General features: G+C 42.1%; 1 protein-coding gene across 3 annotated transcripts in view; it reads left to right on the top strand.

Annotated features, from left to right (window-relative positions):
- The window catches only part of LOC137658478 (phosphatidylinositol 4,5-bisphosphate 3-kinase catalytic subunit delta isoform-like), a 106760-nt gene that overhangs the window by 79606 nt on the left and 9982 nt on the right, over positions 1-17172 (top strand). For all 3 annotated transcript variants that reach the window (XM_068393241.1, XM_068393224.1, XM_068393232.1), the window contains exons 17-20: positions 1189-1336; positions 1702-1890; positions 2033-2175; positions 16631-16950. In XM_068393241.1, the coding sequence (XP_068249342.1) occupies positions 1189-1336; positions 1702-1890; positions 2033-2175; positions 16631-16950 (800 nt within the window). The remainder of the gene's footprint in view (positions 1-1188; positions 1337-1701; positions 1891-2032; positions 2176-16630; positions 16951-17172) is intronic.

Raw genomic sequence — 17172 nt, 5'->3', positions numbered from 1 at the left:
AAATCCACTTGAATATGAACAGGCAGTGGCAATGATTATGAATGTAGATGCCTCTTGCAAACTGAAATTCAAGTATTGTTACCCAAGAACCTGAGCGGTAAAACAATACTGTACCAAAAAATTAAAGAAGATTGACTTGGTTTATTCAATAAGCTTCCGAGTGAATGGCCCACAGGTAGAGTCAAGTAAACAGACAACAAAAATCTATGACCAAAAACTAGTAACGGTCTTTCACATTATTAATGAAACAAATACATTTGTGATTAATAATGGGACATTAAGATTTTACAAGATTATTTAAGGTTTCTACAAAAATATTTGGTTATGCTAACAAACCATTTAGGTAGTTGATGATGAACAGTATTTAACAAATCAAGAGTCTGGCTGAAAGAGATATAGTTACTGGGATAGATAAAGAGTTCCCTAATAGAACTTGGTGACACTAATTTTTCCTGCATTCATGGTGAACCATTTTTCTAAGTACCTATGGAACTTCGTTTATGGCATGAAGAGTCCAGGTCATAATCATGAATAGGATCCAAATGGAGAGGGCAAATCAAGGGCGCCAAAAGTGAAATACTGTTTTCTATAAATAAAATCAAGTAACGCTCCGGGAGACAAAATAGTGGTGTATGATAGACAGAATCTTGAAAATTATTGAGGTCAGTATGACTCCTTTTAAGGAATTTATGGAGATTCTTTCCTATTCTCTTGGAAGTATGTGGGATTAAACAGTTGGTATAGTTTAAATCAAGGTTCTTCCTATCACAAAATAAAGTGTTGGAAGCAGGTCAGTTTTCAGATAAAAGATTTTATAGCTTGATGGCTTGTGAACCAGAGCACAAAGTCTCTATACTAGGGAAAAGATGTTGAACAGGATATAAATTTTTAAAGTAATTTAAATGAATAGTTGACATTTATGACATGTCTCCACACAAGGATGGGATAATGTTAGGTGGGTAGGGGAAAAAATTTGAGCAAAAATAATTAGTAAGGAGAGAAGATTCTAGTGGAGTCTAAAGGGACAATACAAACAAGTTACGTATTACTTACAATGTATTTTAAAACAGTCTGGGCAACAGAAAGAATTTTGGTCTATATTACACACACTTGGTTGTTTTTTTATCAAAACATGGAAGATTTGGCGTATATTTTACTAATGAATTAAATAATCAATAACTTTTTCAGAGGTGCGAGAAATTGTCAGGGAAAATAGATCAGTTAGAGATCGTGCTGAAAAATGTATGAGAGACCACATGAAGGAGCCGAAGATAAATGCGGCACTCTCCCACTTTTTGAATCCAATTGATCCAATGTACAGAGTAAACAAGATTAAGTAAGTAAAGTGTTTTTAATTTTATCACAACAAATCCTTAATTCAGTCTCTCATTTGTTGCCTTCATGATTCTTATACTATAATACTCATGTTCTCTTCCTGTACTGGTTTTATAGTTTTATATTAATTTTGTCTTTTGGAATTAAATACTATATATCAATAATGCTTTTGATAAACAATTGTCCAGATGAACTTTAAAATTTAAAATTTCTTAGAAGGAAATGTGACTAATGGGCTTTCATATCTTTTTTTGTCTTAGAACACCTGAAGTAGTCTGAATTTGTCCTGTGTTGTAGCTTTATGTTAAATTTGTGATATAGGTTATTAGTATTTGGATATTATTGTGACAGCTGTCATCTTTGTAGGCACGACGAATGTAAATTCAAAGACAGTAAGATGGCACCATTGTGGTTAGTATTTGAGAATGGAGACACTCACGGGAAAAATATTTACTTGTTATACAAGGAAGGAGATGACCTACGTCAAGATATGCTGACGCTACAAATGATCAAAATCATGGATAAGTTGTGGAAAGAAAATGGATTGGATCTCAGGTAGGTTTTAGTGTAATCATTGTTTAAAATTACGCAACGCTTTGTCATAGCTATGCTGACACATGTTCTTCCTAGATGAACAAAATCAGAAGTTATCAAACCATCTATGTCTGTCTTTTAATATTTTGAAAATATTTTCCAGAATGAATCCTTATAGCTGCATGTCAACGGACAATAGAGAAGGAATAATTCAGGTCGTCCTTAATGCAGAAACAATAGCTAATATTCAGAGACAAAAGGGGGTTTTCAGTGCCACGTGTGCATTCCGGAAAGGATCACTTTTAGGTTGGTATCTAATAAAACAGATTTTGAGTGAAGGGAAAAATCTATTTTTGGGTGAGATAGCCATGTCATCCTGATGGAAGGTTCCTAATAGTAGCTTCCAAGGGATATATGAACTATAGTGATATTCCCAGAGAATTTACCCTTAGGTCTCCAGAATTCTAACTCCTGGCGCGAATATCCTTAAGATTCTCTTAAGGATATCGCATAAATCAGGGGACGTATACCTTGATATGACTCATAGCGATCTTCACCCAGAATAGCGTTTTCGCTTTGAGGGGGAAGAGTGGCAATTTTGAAAGGGGAGCCGTTATCAAGGTTTCCCTATTTCCCATACTGCTATTGAGTATCAAGATGGCGCCATATCCAAGATAGCGGTCATTCCCTGTAGCATTGAGCATGGTGCTACAGATTTAGTAGTTTCGGGAGGGATTCTGCGAAGGCCTTTTCTATAGAAAAGGAGGGTGGGTCCATCGGGACAACATGGCTCTCTCACCCAAAAATAGATTTTTGCTACACTCAAAATCCGTTTTTTGGGCTCAAGCCATGTTGTCCTGATGGAAGTTTACCAGAGAATTACTAGAAAGTACTGTATCTGTGGATTTTCATCGGTGCCTTAACCTTGGGACAATTTTTCTATGGTCATCTGGACCATTGAGACAAATGACGTTACCGTTATCCGTCATTACCACTAATCATAGACAATGTTAGTGCTTCCTGCCCCCTGCAGGGAAGAGTCATACTAGACAGTAGAAAAGGGGCCTCAAGGTTAGCATATATTGTATGAAACATAAGTATCCACCAGATATACAAACGGTCTCACGGTTTGTATATATTGTCGGAACAATATCAGTGTCAACTTTATCCATTGTTTGTAAGCATACAATGATATGAGGTTTACGTAAATAAGTAAGTAAAGGAATTCTGGCATCTTTAATGTGCAAATTGCAGGGCGAGAAAGGACGCAATTACATTCTAATAGACATTTATTTCGAATAAATGACTAAATGGAATAACGAGTGAAACGAATGTAACATGTTAAAGGAATTATACGTGCAACGTACACAGAAAATATTTTTCCAGAAATGATGAGTGCCACTCTAAAACTGGAAAATTTTAATAAATTTTTCCTTTATAATTTCTGTAATTGTTGTATACTATCAACACTGTGTACTACATACACACGGCACATGTTATCTGTATAATTCCACACCTGAGATTTTGAACAGACTCACTTAAAAGGTATCACACCGGAAGTGTCAACACCTTTTCACCCTAATTGATAGTCCCAATCAATTAACTGTTCATCGCAGTACTGTACTAGATGACAGATTTTAATACACTACCTGCCGCCACCACATAATGCTTCAGTTCATGGACTTGCTTAGCGTAGTGTTTGTAGAACACTCTGGATGATTTCCATCCAGTATATGAGCGAAGACGCTCAAAGTCCATATACTGAAAAAAGTTCAGTGATGAAGCAATTTTCCTCAGATCATGACCTGCGGGTGTACTGTCAGGAACTGCTCTGCGAATGAAGTAGGTGAGCTTCGCCCTCAGTTGTTTTAGGGATAAGTTTGATCCAGAGGTTTCTCCTTTGAAGAGCTGTCCTCCCCTGAAGTCTGAAGTTCTGCGAAGATAGACCTTTAGACACTCTACTGGACATAGAGAGACATCTTCCTTCAGAGGGCAGATTCTCCGGGGACCCCATCTTTTAGTGGGTAGCTCGTTCTTGGCAAGAAAGGTTGGATCAGGAAAGAGATTCAGTTCTCCCACTTCTGTGAACTGAATGTGGCCCTCATTTCTTGATAGGGCTACTATTTCACTAACTCTAGCCACTGAGGCTATAGCGAACAGGAAAATAACCTTCTGGGTTAGATCCTTGAGAGAACAATCTTCATTGTTCACAGATGAGGCATAATGTAGGACCTTGTCCAAAGACCATGAGATGGGCTTCGGAGGAGCTGCAGGCCTAAGCCTAGCGCATGCCTTCGGGATCTTATTAAAGATTTCATTCGTCAGATTCACTTGAAAGGCATATAGAAGAATCTAGTCATGGCTGACTTACACGTAGTTATCGTGTTAGCTGCCAGACCTTGATTATGAAGGTGGATAAAGAAGGACAGGCAGAAGTTTATTGAAATTTCTTTCGGTCTTTTTGCTTTAATGAAAGCAACCCACTTTTTCCAAGATGAGTCGTATTGTCTTCTAGTTGACTTTGACTTGTATTCCTCTAGGAAGTCTATATTGCCTTCTGAGATCCCAAATCTTTTCTTAACCGCTAGGGCGAGAAAATAATGAAATGAAGGGTTTGGGCTCTCTGTGATAAATCGAAGACAATTAACTTCTGAACCTTCTAAGATAGCGCTGGGTTCAGTACAAGGGCCAGCCTCAGCCACAGTTCCCTCACTTGAGGGAACCCGTTGCTCTTGGACTATTTGGGACCCACTAGAGCTGCCTTTCCTTGGAAGGATCTCAGCGTGTTGAGGACCTTCAGCAGGAGATTGGATGGAAGGAACAGGAATTTCGGGGTCCATCCGTTCCATACTAGAGACATGGTGTCCGTTATCTCTTATAGAGGGTCCTCGTATGTGGCTACATATCGAGGTAGTTTCTTGATGACGCTCGTCACGAAGAGGTCGATCTGCAGTTCGGGGGACTTGTTCCAATCTGGAAGAGAATGGTTCTGCGTCTGTGGACCATTCTGACTCTATCGGCTTGAGCCTGAGTAGGGTATCCGCTGTCACATTGCGGATCATTTGTACGTGAACTGCTAATAGGGGCACGAGCCTTGTTGGTTCCGACGTCTCACTATCACTTCGCTGTCCCAGATCATCCTGAGGAGGCCTGATCTGCGTGGAGAGAGTTTCCCAACATCAACAGGACTGCCATGGCTTCCAAAAGGTAGATGAGAATGGCCTTGAGTAGAGATGACCAAGTCCCTTGGGCTTTCCTCTGATGGGAGTGAATTCCCAATTCTTTCATCGAGGCATCCATGCGGATGATCTTCAATAGTCGAGGTAGTTGCAAGAGCACGGTCCTCAATAGGCTTTTGGCCTTCGACCATGGGATGAGAAGCAATCAAGGTAAGACCGATATCAGTCATTTTAGGTCTCTTTGAGCGTTTGATGCGTATCTTCTCCAGACTCTTGACGCATCTTTCAGCTGTGCTCTTAGCACTGGGTCTGTCACTGCTGCGAACTGGAGAGAGTTCAGAACTCTTTCCTGTTAGCCTCTTGAAATCCTGACGGATTACCATAGTCTCTTGACCGACCCTGCGATCTCCTTCTACATCCCTAAGGGAAAGGAGAGCCAATGTGACCTCAGGTTCCAATGGTTTTTTTTTAGCCATTGAAACCTTTGAGCTGGAGGGAATCGAGACTTCTTGAAGCTGATTTTGCATCCCCGATGTTCCAGGAACTGGGTTACTTCTTTGAATGCTCGCAGACCAGCCGCTTCGGGTGCTGCCCGCACCAGCCTTTCGTCCAGGTACTTTGTTATCTGAACAGTTTCTAGGCATGGTTATTGCATGACTGCGTCTGCCAATTTTGTGAAGATACTTAGGACCGTATTTAGTCCGAAGAGTATGGCTCTTAGGACTTACTTTATCTTCAGTAACTTGAATCCTAGGTAGGAGGAGAGGGGGCGACTGACTAGAAGCTGCCAATAGGCACCTGTCAGGTCTATTAATACTGTGAACGCCCCTTTTAGTAATAGGGTCCTTATGTGTAGAAGGATTAACAACCTGAACTTGCTGTTTCTTTTGAACTTGTTGAGTGGGAACAAGTCCAGAATGACTCTGAGTTTTCTTGAGTCCTTCTTGAGAACACAAAACAGCCTTCACTGGAATCCAATGGACTTTCCTTATCAATCACCTGTATGCTCTAGAGCTATAGGGTATGCTCTTCTAATTTGGGGTTGGAGTGTTGGAAGAGTTGGGGAAATTATTGTGGAGGCATGTCTAGTTTCCATCCTAGTCCAATCTTGATTAGGCCTTGGGCCCAAGGATCGAAGGTCCGACGATCCTATTGGAACCTCCCTCCTACCAGAAGCGTCTCTTTGCCTCGACTGATCAGAAGGTTTACCTCTTCGACGGCCTGCCTGGGGCACTGCGGTCATAGAAACTGTGGGATCTTGTTGAACAGACCGAGGAAAAAGTCTAGACTTTTTCGTCTTCCTTCTAGGTTGGGGACCCACATCCGTGGAAGACTTCCTCTTTGAAGAGATGCCCCACTTCTGGAGAAGGTTCCTATTCTCCGTGGTGGCTTTCTCGATTACCTCTTTGACCACCTCGTTTGGAAAGAGGTCTTTACCCCAGATGTTGGAAGATATCAGCTTCCTGGGTTCATGTTTCACTGTTGCAGCAGCGAACACGAACTCCCTACAGGCTCTTCTAGCCTTCATAAAGGCATATAGGTCTTTTACTAAGGTGGCCAAATGCATTTTGGCCAAGACCATGAGTATGTCTGGGGTACTTCGATGGGCTGAACACATCTCTATGCAGTTTTGTAGGGATAAGGAGGCCCCAAGTCTCTCCTTTGTCTCTTGTTCCTTGCACAAAAGAAACTCAAAGTTTTGGGAGATTCTCGCTAAACTGTCGTCCAGCGATGTCCGCGTTTAGTTTCCCTACTGAAAAGGTTAAGTGGACTTCCTTCCAATCCTTCTCCTGCATGGGTAAGGCTAGTGACAGAGGCTTGCATTCCTCAAGTGCAGGACATGGTTTGCCTGCCTCCACTGCCTTGGCAACAGATTTAAATGCCTTCCACGTAAAGGGGAATGCTATTGAAGTAGTAGCAAGAAAGGTAGGGTATCTCTTACTCAGTGCGAACACTTTTGACACCGAGTAACCCGCCTTTCTCAGGCTACTTGACAAAATGGCCTGTGCCTTATCATGGTCGAAAATCAAGACTTCCTTCGGTTCCGTTTCTTTTTGACGTTGGTTCATGCTTTAATCGAATGAAGCAATCAGGGAAAGCGTTAAAGCTTGGCCAAAACTGGATTTCGTCTAAAGGAACAGCTCCCATCTTCTCTGAGATGTAGTGTTTGCCATCTACAATCGGCATAAGCTCCGCATACCTCCAGGGATTGGTTTTGGAGCATGTCTGGAGGTCTTGGTCTCTGGGTCGCTTGTATGACCCTCAGGAGGCGACGAGTGGAACTTCACAGAGCTCTTATCTTGAGTTTTGTTTCCTTTGTTTCGCCTTGTTTGCGAAAGTTTTCCATTAGACCCGTAAGATTGGCAGTAACTGGTCCATTTTTTCTAATAGAGTGGTAGAAGGTGAAGACATCGAGGTTAACGGCTCCAGGGCCGGCACAGACGAAAGTAATTCTGACACGACATCGTCATCTTCTTGCAGGGGTGCCCTCCGTCCCGATAGCAATCTGGACGCAGGGAGGTGCGAATCGTGCCTGGGGCACCACTATTTCACTACTTGCTTTCGGGAACAGTAAGCTACGCATCCTATCGTTAGGTAGGTATGGTCCCGGAAAGATCTTCTGGAACCCTCTTACCCATTTGCGTAGTTTCTTAAGTGCCACATCCCTAGACTCCATTGACTTGGGATTATCAAAACCTTCGGACACTAATGTCCGAAAGATATTGCAAACATGGGGGTTCCAATATTGCAGGGATTCAGAAATAATATTGCAGGGGGCATGAGACCTGCATGCATTTTGACCGTAAAAATACTTACTCTTAATATTGCAGAAGACTGCAACACATTTCATCTGGGGTTCCTCCTGTAAAGAAAGGAAAGCAGAATGAGTATACAATTGTTTATCTCACCTGATAAGTAATATGTAATATTCATCTTTTAATTATTATAGCTTAGGATAGTAAGCTACAAAGGAATAGTGAGACACATACTTGTGTATCCCTTGCAAGCAATTGCTGTAACCTCCCCAAGTATTAAATATAAAGAGTTTCCTTTATCAAGGCAACTTGAACGAAAAGGGTTCTAACCCCTAGGGATAGAAAAGTGTACACTGCCACTGACCCTTCTAATTATTTAATACTGTGGGTTAAGGATAACTGATTTCAAATCAGAGTATTGAAGGAATTCTATTCTTTCAATATAGGTTCGGTGTCAGCAGAAGCCTGCACAAGGGTACCCAAGATATGTTAGAAATTAACTACTGTATAATAATACTATAGTTTTCTGTTTGCAATATATACTATATTGCAAAATACTGGCTACTGTATAATCATATACTGTAGTTCAGCCAGTGTGCTGCCGGCATGGCTAGCATCTGGCAGCACGGTCCAGCCGGCATGTCGCCGACTGGACTAGAAATTAGAAAACACATATTTGTGTATCCTACCCGGCCCATTTGCTGTGACCTCCCCTTCCAATATTAAAACCAGAGACTTTTCCTGATCAGGGAAGCTCTCAAAGATAAGGGTTCTAACCTTTAAGGATAGAAAGTGTACTACCACTGGCCCTTCTAAATTATTTAATATTGTAAGGTAAAATGTAAACTGATTTCTAATCAGAGTATTGAAGAAATTCTATTCTTTCAATATAGGATTGGTCTCAGCAAACCCCTGGGCAAGGATACCCAAGATATGTTGGAAAATAACTACTAGTATAATATACACAATAGTTTTCTATCTGCAGTATATACTATACTGCAGTTATACTGACTACTGTATAAACATATACTGTAATTCAGCCGGTATAGCCAGTCCCTGACGGCACAGTCCGGCCGGCATACTAGCTGATAGAGAGAGAGAAAGCATGGAGTGAAGGACTGCCTTATTACTCTAAAGTTACACTAAATAAGAGGAAAATTATGCATACCATAAATATCTTTACAAGTATAATATGCCTAAATAGCTTTCATAATTAATTAAAGTTATTTCAACTATTAAAGTCGTTCTACTAACTAAATAACACATGCCTAACGAACGACAGCGCCCATGGCGCCTCCGGTAACAGGCCTAGCTCCTGAGCACAATAAATTACTCTATTTTCAATATTTAACTTAGCCGGTGATTATAATAGCTGCAACTCTGTTGCTCGACAGAAAACTCTAAGGTAAAATTCGCCAGCGATCGCTACACAGGTTGCGGGTGTGCCCAATAGCGCCATCTGTCGTCCAGATACCCAGTACTCAATGTAAACAAAGAACTCAATTTTCTCTCTGTCGAGCTATCGACAAGACGTACTTATTCGCTGTTGCTAAACTGGAGTTTTTTCACAACTAATTGGTGAAGTACTTTATTCTAGTTTTGAGCTTTCGCTATGCAGGTGTTTTATCTTCATCTTAAATCTTGAACTCGTTTTGGATAGATTTAATTATGGTGACAAAGAGAGTATGGACTTTCTTTCACTTTTAAATGGCCGACCCTTCCCTTAGACGGAAGTGTGTTTAGGCTTTTAGTAATTATCTTATCACGTTATAGATTTTCCTCTATATATTTTATATCTCTCCGCCTTTATTAGGCCTCTTCGATTAACTTTCCATTTATTATAAACATATAAAATAATTTTAATGTTTTGTTTATATAGACCTTTCCTGAGAGTAGGCGGTCCTAACTTGGAAACCGAAGTTAATCAACGTTGAGCTCTTTATATCGTAATTAGCTTTTAAAGAGCTAAGGATTTAAAACTTTTTAAGTGTAATATTTTATGAAAGTATTTCTTTGATAGTCTTCGTACTGTTTTCAAAGATGAACTAACGTTTAGTTTATTTATGCTACGCAGTTGTTGACGTTCAGGACGTTCAACATGCGCTCTATCGTTACGATAGAGAGAGAGTGTATCACGGTTTCACTTTGCAGTAAGAGTAAATCGATTCTGACGTTTTGTTCATTCTTTCTTAGCTTAAATGTTTTAAATTCTATTTTAAAGGAACTTTTTATTTGAAAAACCTTTCAGTTTTTTCCTTTAGTCAAATAACATGTTTTTTTGACGAAATATAATTGGGCTCTTCTCTTAGGTGCGAAATCAAGAGAGAAAGAGAGAGAGAGATAGAGACGGAGGGAGAGAGAGGAGAGAAAACGTTCCGTTCAAGCGGGTAACGTTGTTCTCGAGTTACTCTCGTCCCTAGTCGCTGTACGGGGAGGAAGGATAAAACGTTTTTAGTTTTTTATTCTCGTCCCCAGGCTATGTGCGGTGAGAGATTGAAAACGTAGTTATATGAACTAGTGTTTAGTCTCTTTCCCAGCCACTGATTTTTTTATCTTAAAATATGTTTTCTGTTTTTTGCTGGTATTAATGAGCTTGCATTATACGACTGATTTCGCTATTACTACCTTTTAATGAAGGGTAGAATTGCGTGTTTCAGGTAGAAATTAGTGCAAAACAGAAAATCGAAGTGATAAAGTGATATGCGCAAAGTGTTACAGTGTTGCGTCCGAGGCGCAAAGTGTTACAGTGTTGCGTCCGAGGCGCAAAGTGTTACAGTGTTGCGTCCGAGGGTTCGTCTGTTCGTGCCTGTCGTTCACCTAGTCCGGGACCTCTTACATGCTCCCAAGCCCAGGGGAGAAGTAATGTCAAACGACTTATGGGTTCGAGAGGCCTTGACCAACGAACAGACGTTTTCCCTCTATGGTATCGGGTGTATCTTACCAAGATCTCCCCTACCATAAGACGAGAGAGACGTTGTTTCTCCTCGTCATCCGAAGGCTTTTCGCATAAGAAACCTGTCACAAGGTTTCGAAGCCCTTAAGCGAAAGTCAGTCCTTTCAGGACAGGTCCAGCGTCCTGGTTACAACCATTAGGACAGCTCTGACCCTATGCAGTCATCGGATAACTGCTCGCCGCCTAACAAAAGCGTAACACAGACTCCGAGAGTCTTTTTTTGTAGGCAAAGTGTTGCGGTCACAGACGTTACCCTCGTCTCTTACCACAACCATTTCCGTTGATCCTTAATTATAATGGGTTGTATGGCAAGACATGCAGTATATGCTTGCCTCCCTTATGGAAGACTATTCAGCCGATTAGTCCATTGAGTCTAGCCGTTTATCTCATCGATATCCTGGCTTTCAGCCAACCTAACGTTCCTTTGTGCTTACTGTTGACGTTGGCGTAGCTTAGTCACGTCAGTCAGGTTGTTTAGAACCACACTCGATGCGGTCTCGTGTGGTTTTTCAGCCGCATTTGGACGTTAGGCCACTTGCTGAGGTTCCTGTTGACGTTCAAGACGTTCACTAACAATCGGAGTTGACTTGTTTTGACGCTGTGCGTCAACCTCCGCATTCTAGAGTTGTTTTGACTGCTCAGTCTAGGCAGTCAAAGCAGTCTCTAGTGGACGCTGTGCGTCCTCACGCACCTGTGGTGGTTGACAGTTCACAGACTGTCAAGCAGTTACATGACGTTGCGTTCTGGTCCGCTACTAATGCACCAGTGAGTGTGGACTCTGCTTGTAAAGCATTGCCACCACGGTAGGTCTCTCCCTTGCTTGAGACTCAGCTTTTATCGGACAAGGTTCCTGTAGATGAGGAAGTTGCTGTTCTCCCTCCTACTGATATTCCCTTGAGGACTCTGTCAGATGGAGAGGAGCCTAAAGCTGCTTAGCCTCCTATGGACTTTAATTAAATCATGATGATTTTTTTAAGGATCTTTGTCCGGATCTTTTTGTAACTGCTGCTCCTCGTTCGCCTAAACGTCAGAGCTTACACTAGGCCTAGCTACTTCGAAGCCGTTGTTTTTAAGCTAGTGCTCTCTCGCTCTCCTAGAGAGCGTTACGTTGGCTAGGCGACTGGTTTTTCACCAGGAGGAGTTTGAGGGATACAGCCTTTGCTTTCCCTTCTTTTAAACTGGTTTATAGAGCGAGAGTCTGATATGACACGAGAGAAGTTCTCGGCTTGGGAGTTCATGCCTCTGCCCAGATAGACTTCTCAATTCTCGTAGACTCTCCCTGGCGCCTGGCCAGGAGACGCTCCAAGTTGTTTACAGGTCAACTTCACAGCTGTTTTCGAGCCTTTGAAGTTTTGCTGTACAATTATGTCACGCATAACAAGGCTTTCAGGGATGGTAAACGGTACCGCCTCAGTCGCTAACCCCGTCTTGTTGCCACACCTGCTCCCGTAGACCCTAAATGGGCTTTGCTGCAAGACATGCAGTCCAAGCTTGCGTCCTTGATAGAGGACTTTAATGCGGAGAAGGTTGCTACCGAACCTTCTGGCCAACAACCTTCCAACCGGTCGGTTGTGCGCCCTGTTGACGCTGAGGTAACCTACTCGCGTCTGCCAGTTGAGGTGGTTCCTCCACCGATGCGACCCAGTGTGGGTTGCCAGCCGCACGTTGACGTTAAGCGACGCTCGGAGGTGGTTGTTGACGTTCAGGACGTTCAACAACCAGCAGAGGTGACTTGTTTTGACGCAGTGCGTCAACCTCAGCAACCCGGTAGGGTGTTGACTGCACAACCCAGACGGTCTAGACAGTCTCGGGTTGACGCTGTGCTTCCTCGCGCACCCATGGTTGTTGACAGTTCACAGACTGTGCAGCAGTTCCATGATATTGCGTCCGGCTCCGTCACGCCTCCACCAGTGCGACCGGACTCAGCGAGCCAGACGTTGCCCACATCCGTTGCCGTTTCCCTCATCAGTTTTCGGATGAGGAACCCTCTGATGAGGACGTTGCTGAACAACAAGACGATCAGCCCCCAGAATAGATCAAGCCCTGCTATCCATCCAGAAGATGCTGAAGAAGGAACGCTGCTCAGTCAGGCTGTGGATGAGTCTGGTAGGGACGCTGTCATCCGTGGAACAATTTGTGTCACTAGGAAGACTACACCTCCGTCCTCTTCAATACCATCTAGCTTTTCACTGGAAAAAGGACAAGACGCTAGAAGCGGTCTCGATCCCGATTTCCGTAAAGATAAAGTCTTGTCTGACTTGGTGAAAGGACTATATCAACCTAAGAGAGGGTCTTCCCCTGGCTGTTCAGACTCCCAACCACGTTCTCTTCTCGGACGCATCGGACGTGGGCTGGGGCGCGACACTAGACGGTCGGGAATGCTCAGGACTGTGGAACTCGAGTCAGAGGAGCATGCATATCAACTGCAAGGAGCTGTTGGCAGTACATCTGGCCTTGAAAAGCTTCAAGTCTCTCCTTCGAGGCAAAGTGGGTGGAAGTAAACTCGGACAACACCACGGCCTTGGCGTACATCTCCAAACAAGGAGGTACCCACTCACTGACGTTGTACGAGATCGCAAGGGACCTGCTCACCTGGTCAAAAGGTCTAAACATTTCGCTAGTAACGAGGTTCATCCAAGGCAACTTGAATGTCATGGCAGATTGTCTCAGTCGGAAGGGACAAATCATTCCAACAGAATGGACCCTCCACAAGGATGTATGCAAGAGACTTTGGGCCACCTGGGGCCAGCCAACCATAGATCTCTTCGCAACCTCGATGACCAAGAGGCTCCCAATATATTGCTCACCAATCCCGGACCCAACAGCAGTTCATATAGATGCCTTTCTTCTAGATTGGTCACATCTAGACCTATATGCATTCCCTCCGTTCAAGATTGTCAACAAGGTACTGCAGAAGTTCGCCTCTCACGAAGGGACAAGGTTGACGCTAGTTGCTCCCCTCTGGCCCGCGAGAGAATGGTTCACCGAGGTACTTCGATGGCTAGTAGACGTTCCCAGAACTCTTCCTCTAAGGGTGGACTTTCTACGTCAGCCACACGTAAAGAAGGTACACTAAGGCCTCCACGCTCTTCGTCTGACTGCCTTCAGACTATCGAAAGACTCTCGAGAGCTAGAGGCTTTTCGAAGGAGGCAGCCAGAGCGATTGCTAGAGCAAGGAGAACATCCACCCTTAGAGTCTACCAATCGAAGTGGGAAGTCTTCCGTAACTGGTGAAAGTCAGTATCTGTATCCTCGACCAGTACCTCTGTAACCCAAATAGCTGACTTCCTCTTATACCTGAGGAAAGAACGATCTCTTTCAGCTCCCACTATCAAGGGTTACAGAAGCATGTTGGCATCAGTCTTCCGTCACAGAGGCTTAGATCTGTCCAACAATAAAGATCTACAGGACCTCCTTAAGTCTTTTGAGACCACGAAGGAGTGTCGTTTGGTTACACCTGGTTGGAATTTAGACGTGGTACTAAGATTCCTCATGTCAGACAGGTTCGAGCCGCTACAATCAGCCTCCCTAAAAGATCTCACCTTAAAGACACTTTTCCTGGTATGCTTAGCCACAGCTAAAAGAGTCAGTGAGATTCATGCCTTCAGCAAGAACATCGGATTTTCATCTGAAACGGCTACATGTTCTCTACAACTTGGTTTTCTAGCCAAAAACGAGCTGCCTTCTCAACCTTGGCCGAAATCGTTCGATATTCCAAGCTTATCGAATATGGTTGGAAATGAACTAGAAAGAGTCTTATGCCCTGTGAGAGCTCTTAAGTTCTATTTAAAACGAACTAAACCTTTACGAGGCCTGTCTGAAGCTTTATGGTGTTCAGTTAAGAAACCATCTTTGCCTATGTCAAAGAATGCTTTATCCTATTTTATCAGACTGTTAATACGAGAAGCTCATTCCCATCTGAGTGAGGAAGACCAAGCTTTGCTGAAGGTAAGGACACACGAAGTTAGAGCTGTCGCAACTTCCGTGGCCTTTAAACAAAATAGATCTCTGCGAAGTATAATGGACGCAACCTATTGGAGAAGCAAGTCAGTGTTCGCGTCTTTTTATCTTAAGGATGTCCAGTCTCTTTACGAGGACTGCTACACTCTGGGACCATTCGTAGCAGCGAGTGCAGTAGTGGGTGAGGGCTCAACCACTACAATTCCCTAATTCCATAACCTTTTTAATCTTTCTCTTGAAATGTTTTTATTGTTGTTTTGGGTTGTCCGGAAGGCTAAGAAGCCTTTCGCATCCTGGTTGATTTGGCGGGTGGTCAAAGTCATTTCTTGAGAAGCGCCTAGATTAGGGGTTTTGATGAGGTCCTGTTGTATGGGTTGCAACCCTTGATACTTCAGATCCTAGGGGTCGATCAGCATCCTAAGAGGATCGCGAGGCTCCGTAAGGAAGACGTACTTAAAAAGGCAGAGTAATTGTTCAAGTCGACTTCCTTACCAGGTACCTATTTATTTTGTTTTTGTTATTTTGATAACTTCTAAAATGAAATAAAAATTCTTAGCTCATAATAATGTAAACATATTTTGCTGGTCTCTACCCACCCCCCTGGGTGTGAATCAGCTATTATAATCACCGGCTAAGTTAAATATTGAAAAATGTTATTTTTATAATAAAATAAATTTTTGAATATACTTACCCGGTGATTATAAATTAAAGGACCCTCCCTTCCTCCCCAATAGAGACGCAGTGGGACGAGGAGAAAATTGAGTTCTTTGTTTACATTGAGTACTGGGTATCTGGACGACAGATGGCGCTGTTGGGCACACCCGCAACCTGTGTAGCGATCGCTAGCGAATTTTACCTTAGAGTTTTCTGTCGAGCAACAGAGTTGCAGCTATTATAATCACCGGGTAAGTATATTCAAAAATTTATTTTATTATAAAAATAACATATTTCACTGTGAAACAGGAGCTAAAATATATACATTGTAAAGAATCAATACTCAACTTTCCAGAGGCGAAAGAAGCTAGAGATTGCATAATAATCCTTGCAGAATTGATCGAAAAAGTTAGACCACCGTGCGAATTCGCAACAAAATTAGGAATGACCGCCGTCTTGATACTCAATAGTAGTATGGGAAATAGGGTAACCTTGATAACGGCTCCCCTTTCAAAATTGCCACTCTTCCCCCTCGAAGCAAAAACGCTATTCGGGGTGAAGATCGCTATGTGTCGTATCAAGCTATACGTCCCCTGATTTATGGGATATCCTTAAGAGATTGTTAACGATATTCGCGCCAGGAGTTAGAATTCTGGAGACCTAAAGGTAAATTCTCTGGGAATATCACTGTAGTTCATATATCCCTTGGAAGCTACTATTAGGAACCTTCCATCAGGACGACATGGCTTGAGCCCAAAAATGTACTTTATAATTTTTTTTTAGCATACATTATAAAAGTAAAGCTTTTAAAATGTATTGTTTTAGCTGTACAAGATATTAAGAGCCTTACAGTGTCCTTCTGTTTCCAACATAATAAACTAGATAGAGTTGATTAAATCTTTGCTTGCCAAAGGAAATATTTTATTAAACTTTTCTAAAATAAATACCAAATGATTACTCTATTCACTAGGCCTCTAATAATGTTAATGAAATACAAGGGAGATTTTACTTCCATGCTACTTTAGGCAGTTTTTGTTTATATGTGGTATTTATCCTGGCAAGCAGTTCTTATTTATTATAGCTGTATTCTGAAATCTTGGTGATAAAGTTATGTGGTTTTGGTATTTTTAAAACATTGAGACAGTTTTCATATTGAATTGAGACTCTTAGCTTAAAATTTTCTCAGAAATTAACCTCATCTTTCTTAGTTTTATTTAATTATTAATGTGACTTATTGGAGTACTTTCTTATGTCTGCAGCTTGGTTGAAAGATCACAACACAACTGAAAGCATGTTGAACAAAGCAATTCATGAATTCACTTTGTCCTGTGCCGGATACTGCGTTGCAACGTATGTTTTAGGAATTGCCGATCGCCACTCGGATAACATAATGATCCTGAAGAATGGCCAACTCTTCCATATTGATTTTGGACATATTCTTGGCCACTTTAAAGAAAAGTTTGGAATTAAGAGAGAACGACAACCGTTTGTCTTAACGCACGACTTCATCCACGTGATTACCAAAGGACGGCAAACTCGCTCAGACGAGTTCATAAAATTCAAAGGGTTCTGTGAGCAGGTGCGAATGGTTTGCTTGTTTAGAATTTTTTTTCATTCAGTGACTTCAAAATTTTAATCTACTTAGTGTTTACATACTTGGAAACTCTCTATAGTCTAATTTATTTGAAGTGTTTGCATACTTAGAGACTTAAGTTAAAGTTGTAAAGTGACTAGCAACTATTTGAGACATGATTCAATTATAATAAGGAAAGTAAAGGATACATTGCTATAAAAACTTACT

The sequence above is a fragment of the Palaemon carinicauda genome, chromosome 1 (genome assembly GCF_036898095.1).
Source record: "Palaemon carinicauda isolate YSFRI2023 chromosome 1, ASM3689809v2, whole genome shotgun sequence".
Classification (NCBI taxonomy): Eukaryota; Metazoa; Arthropoda; class Malacostraca; order Decapoda; family Palaemonidae; genus Palaemon; species Palaemon carinicauda.
Note: the sequence above shows the minus strand (reverse complement) of the source record. Positions and strands in the feature narration are given on the sequence as shown.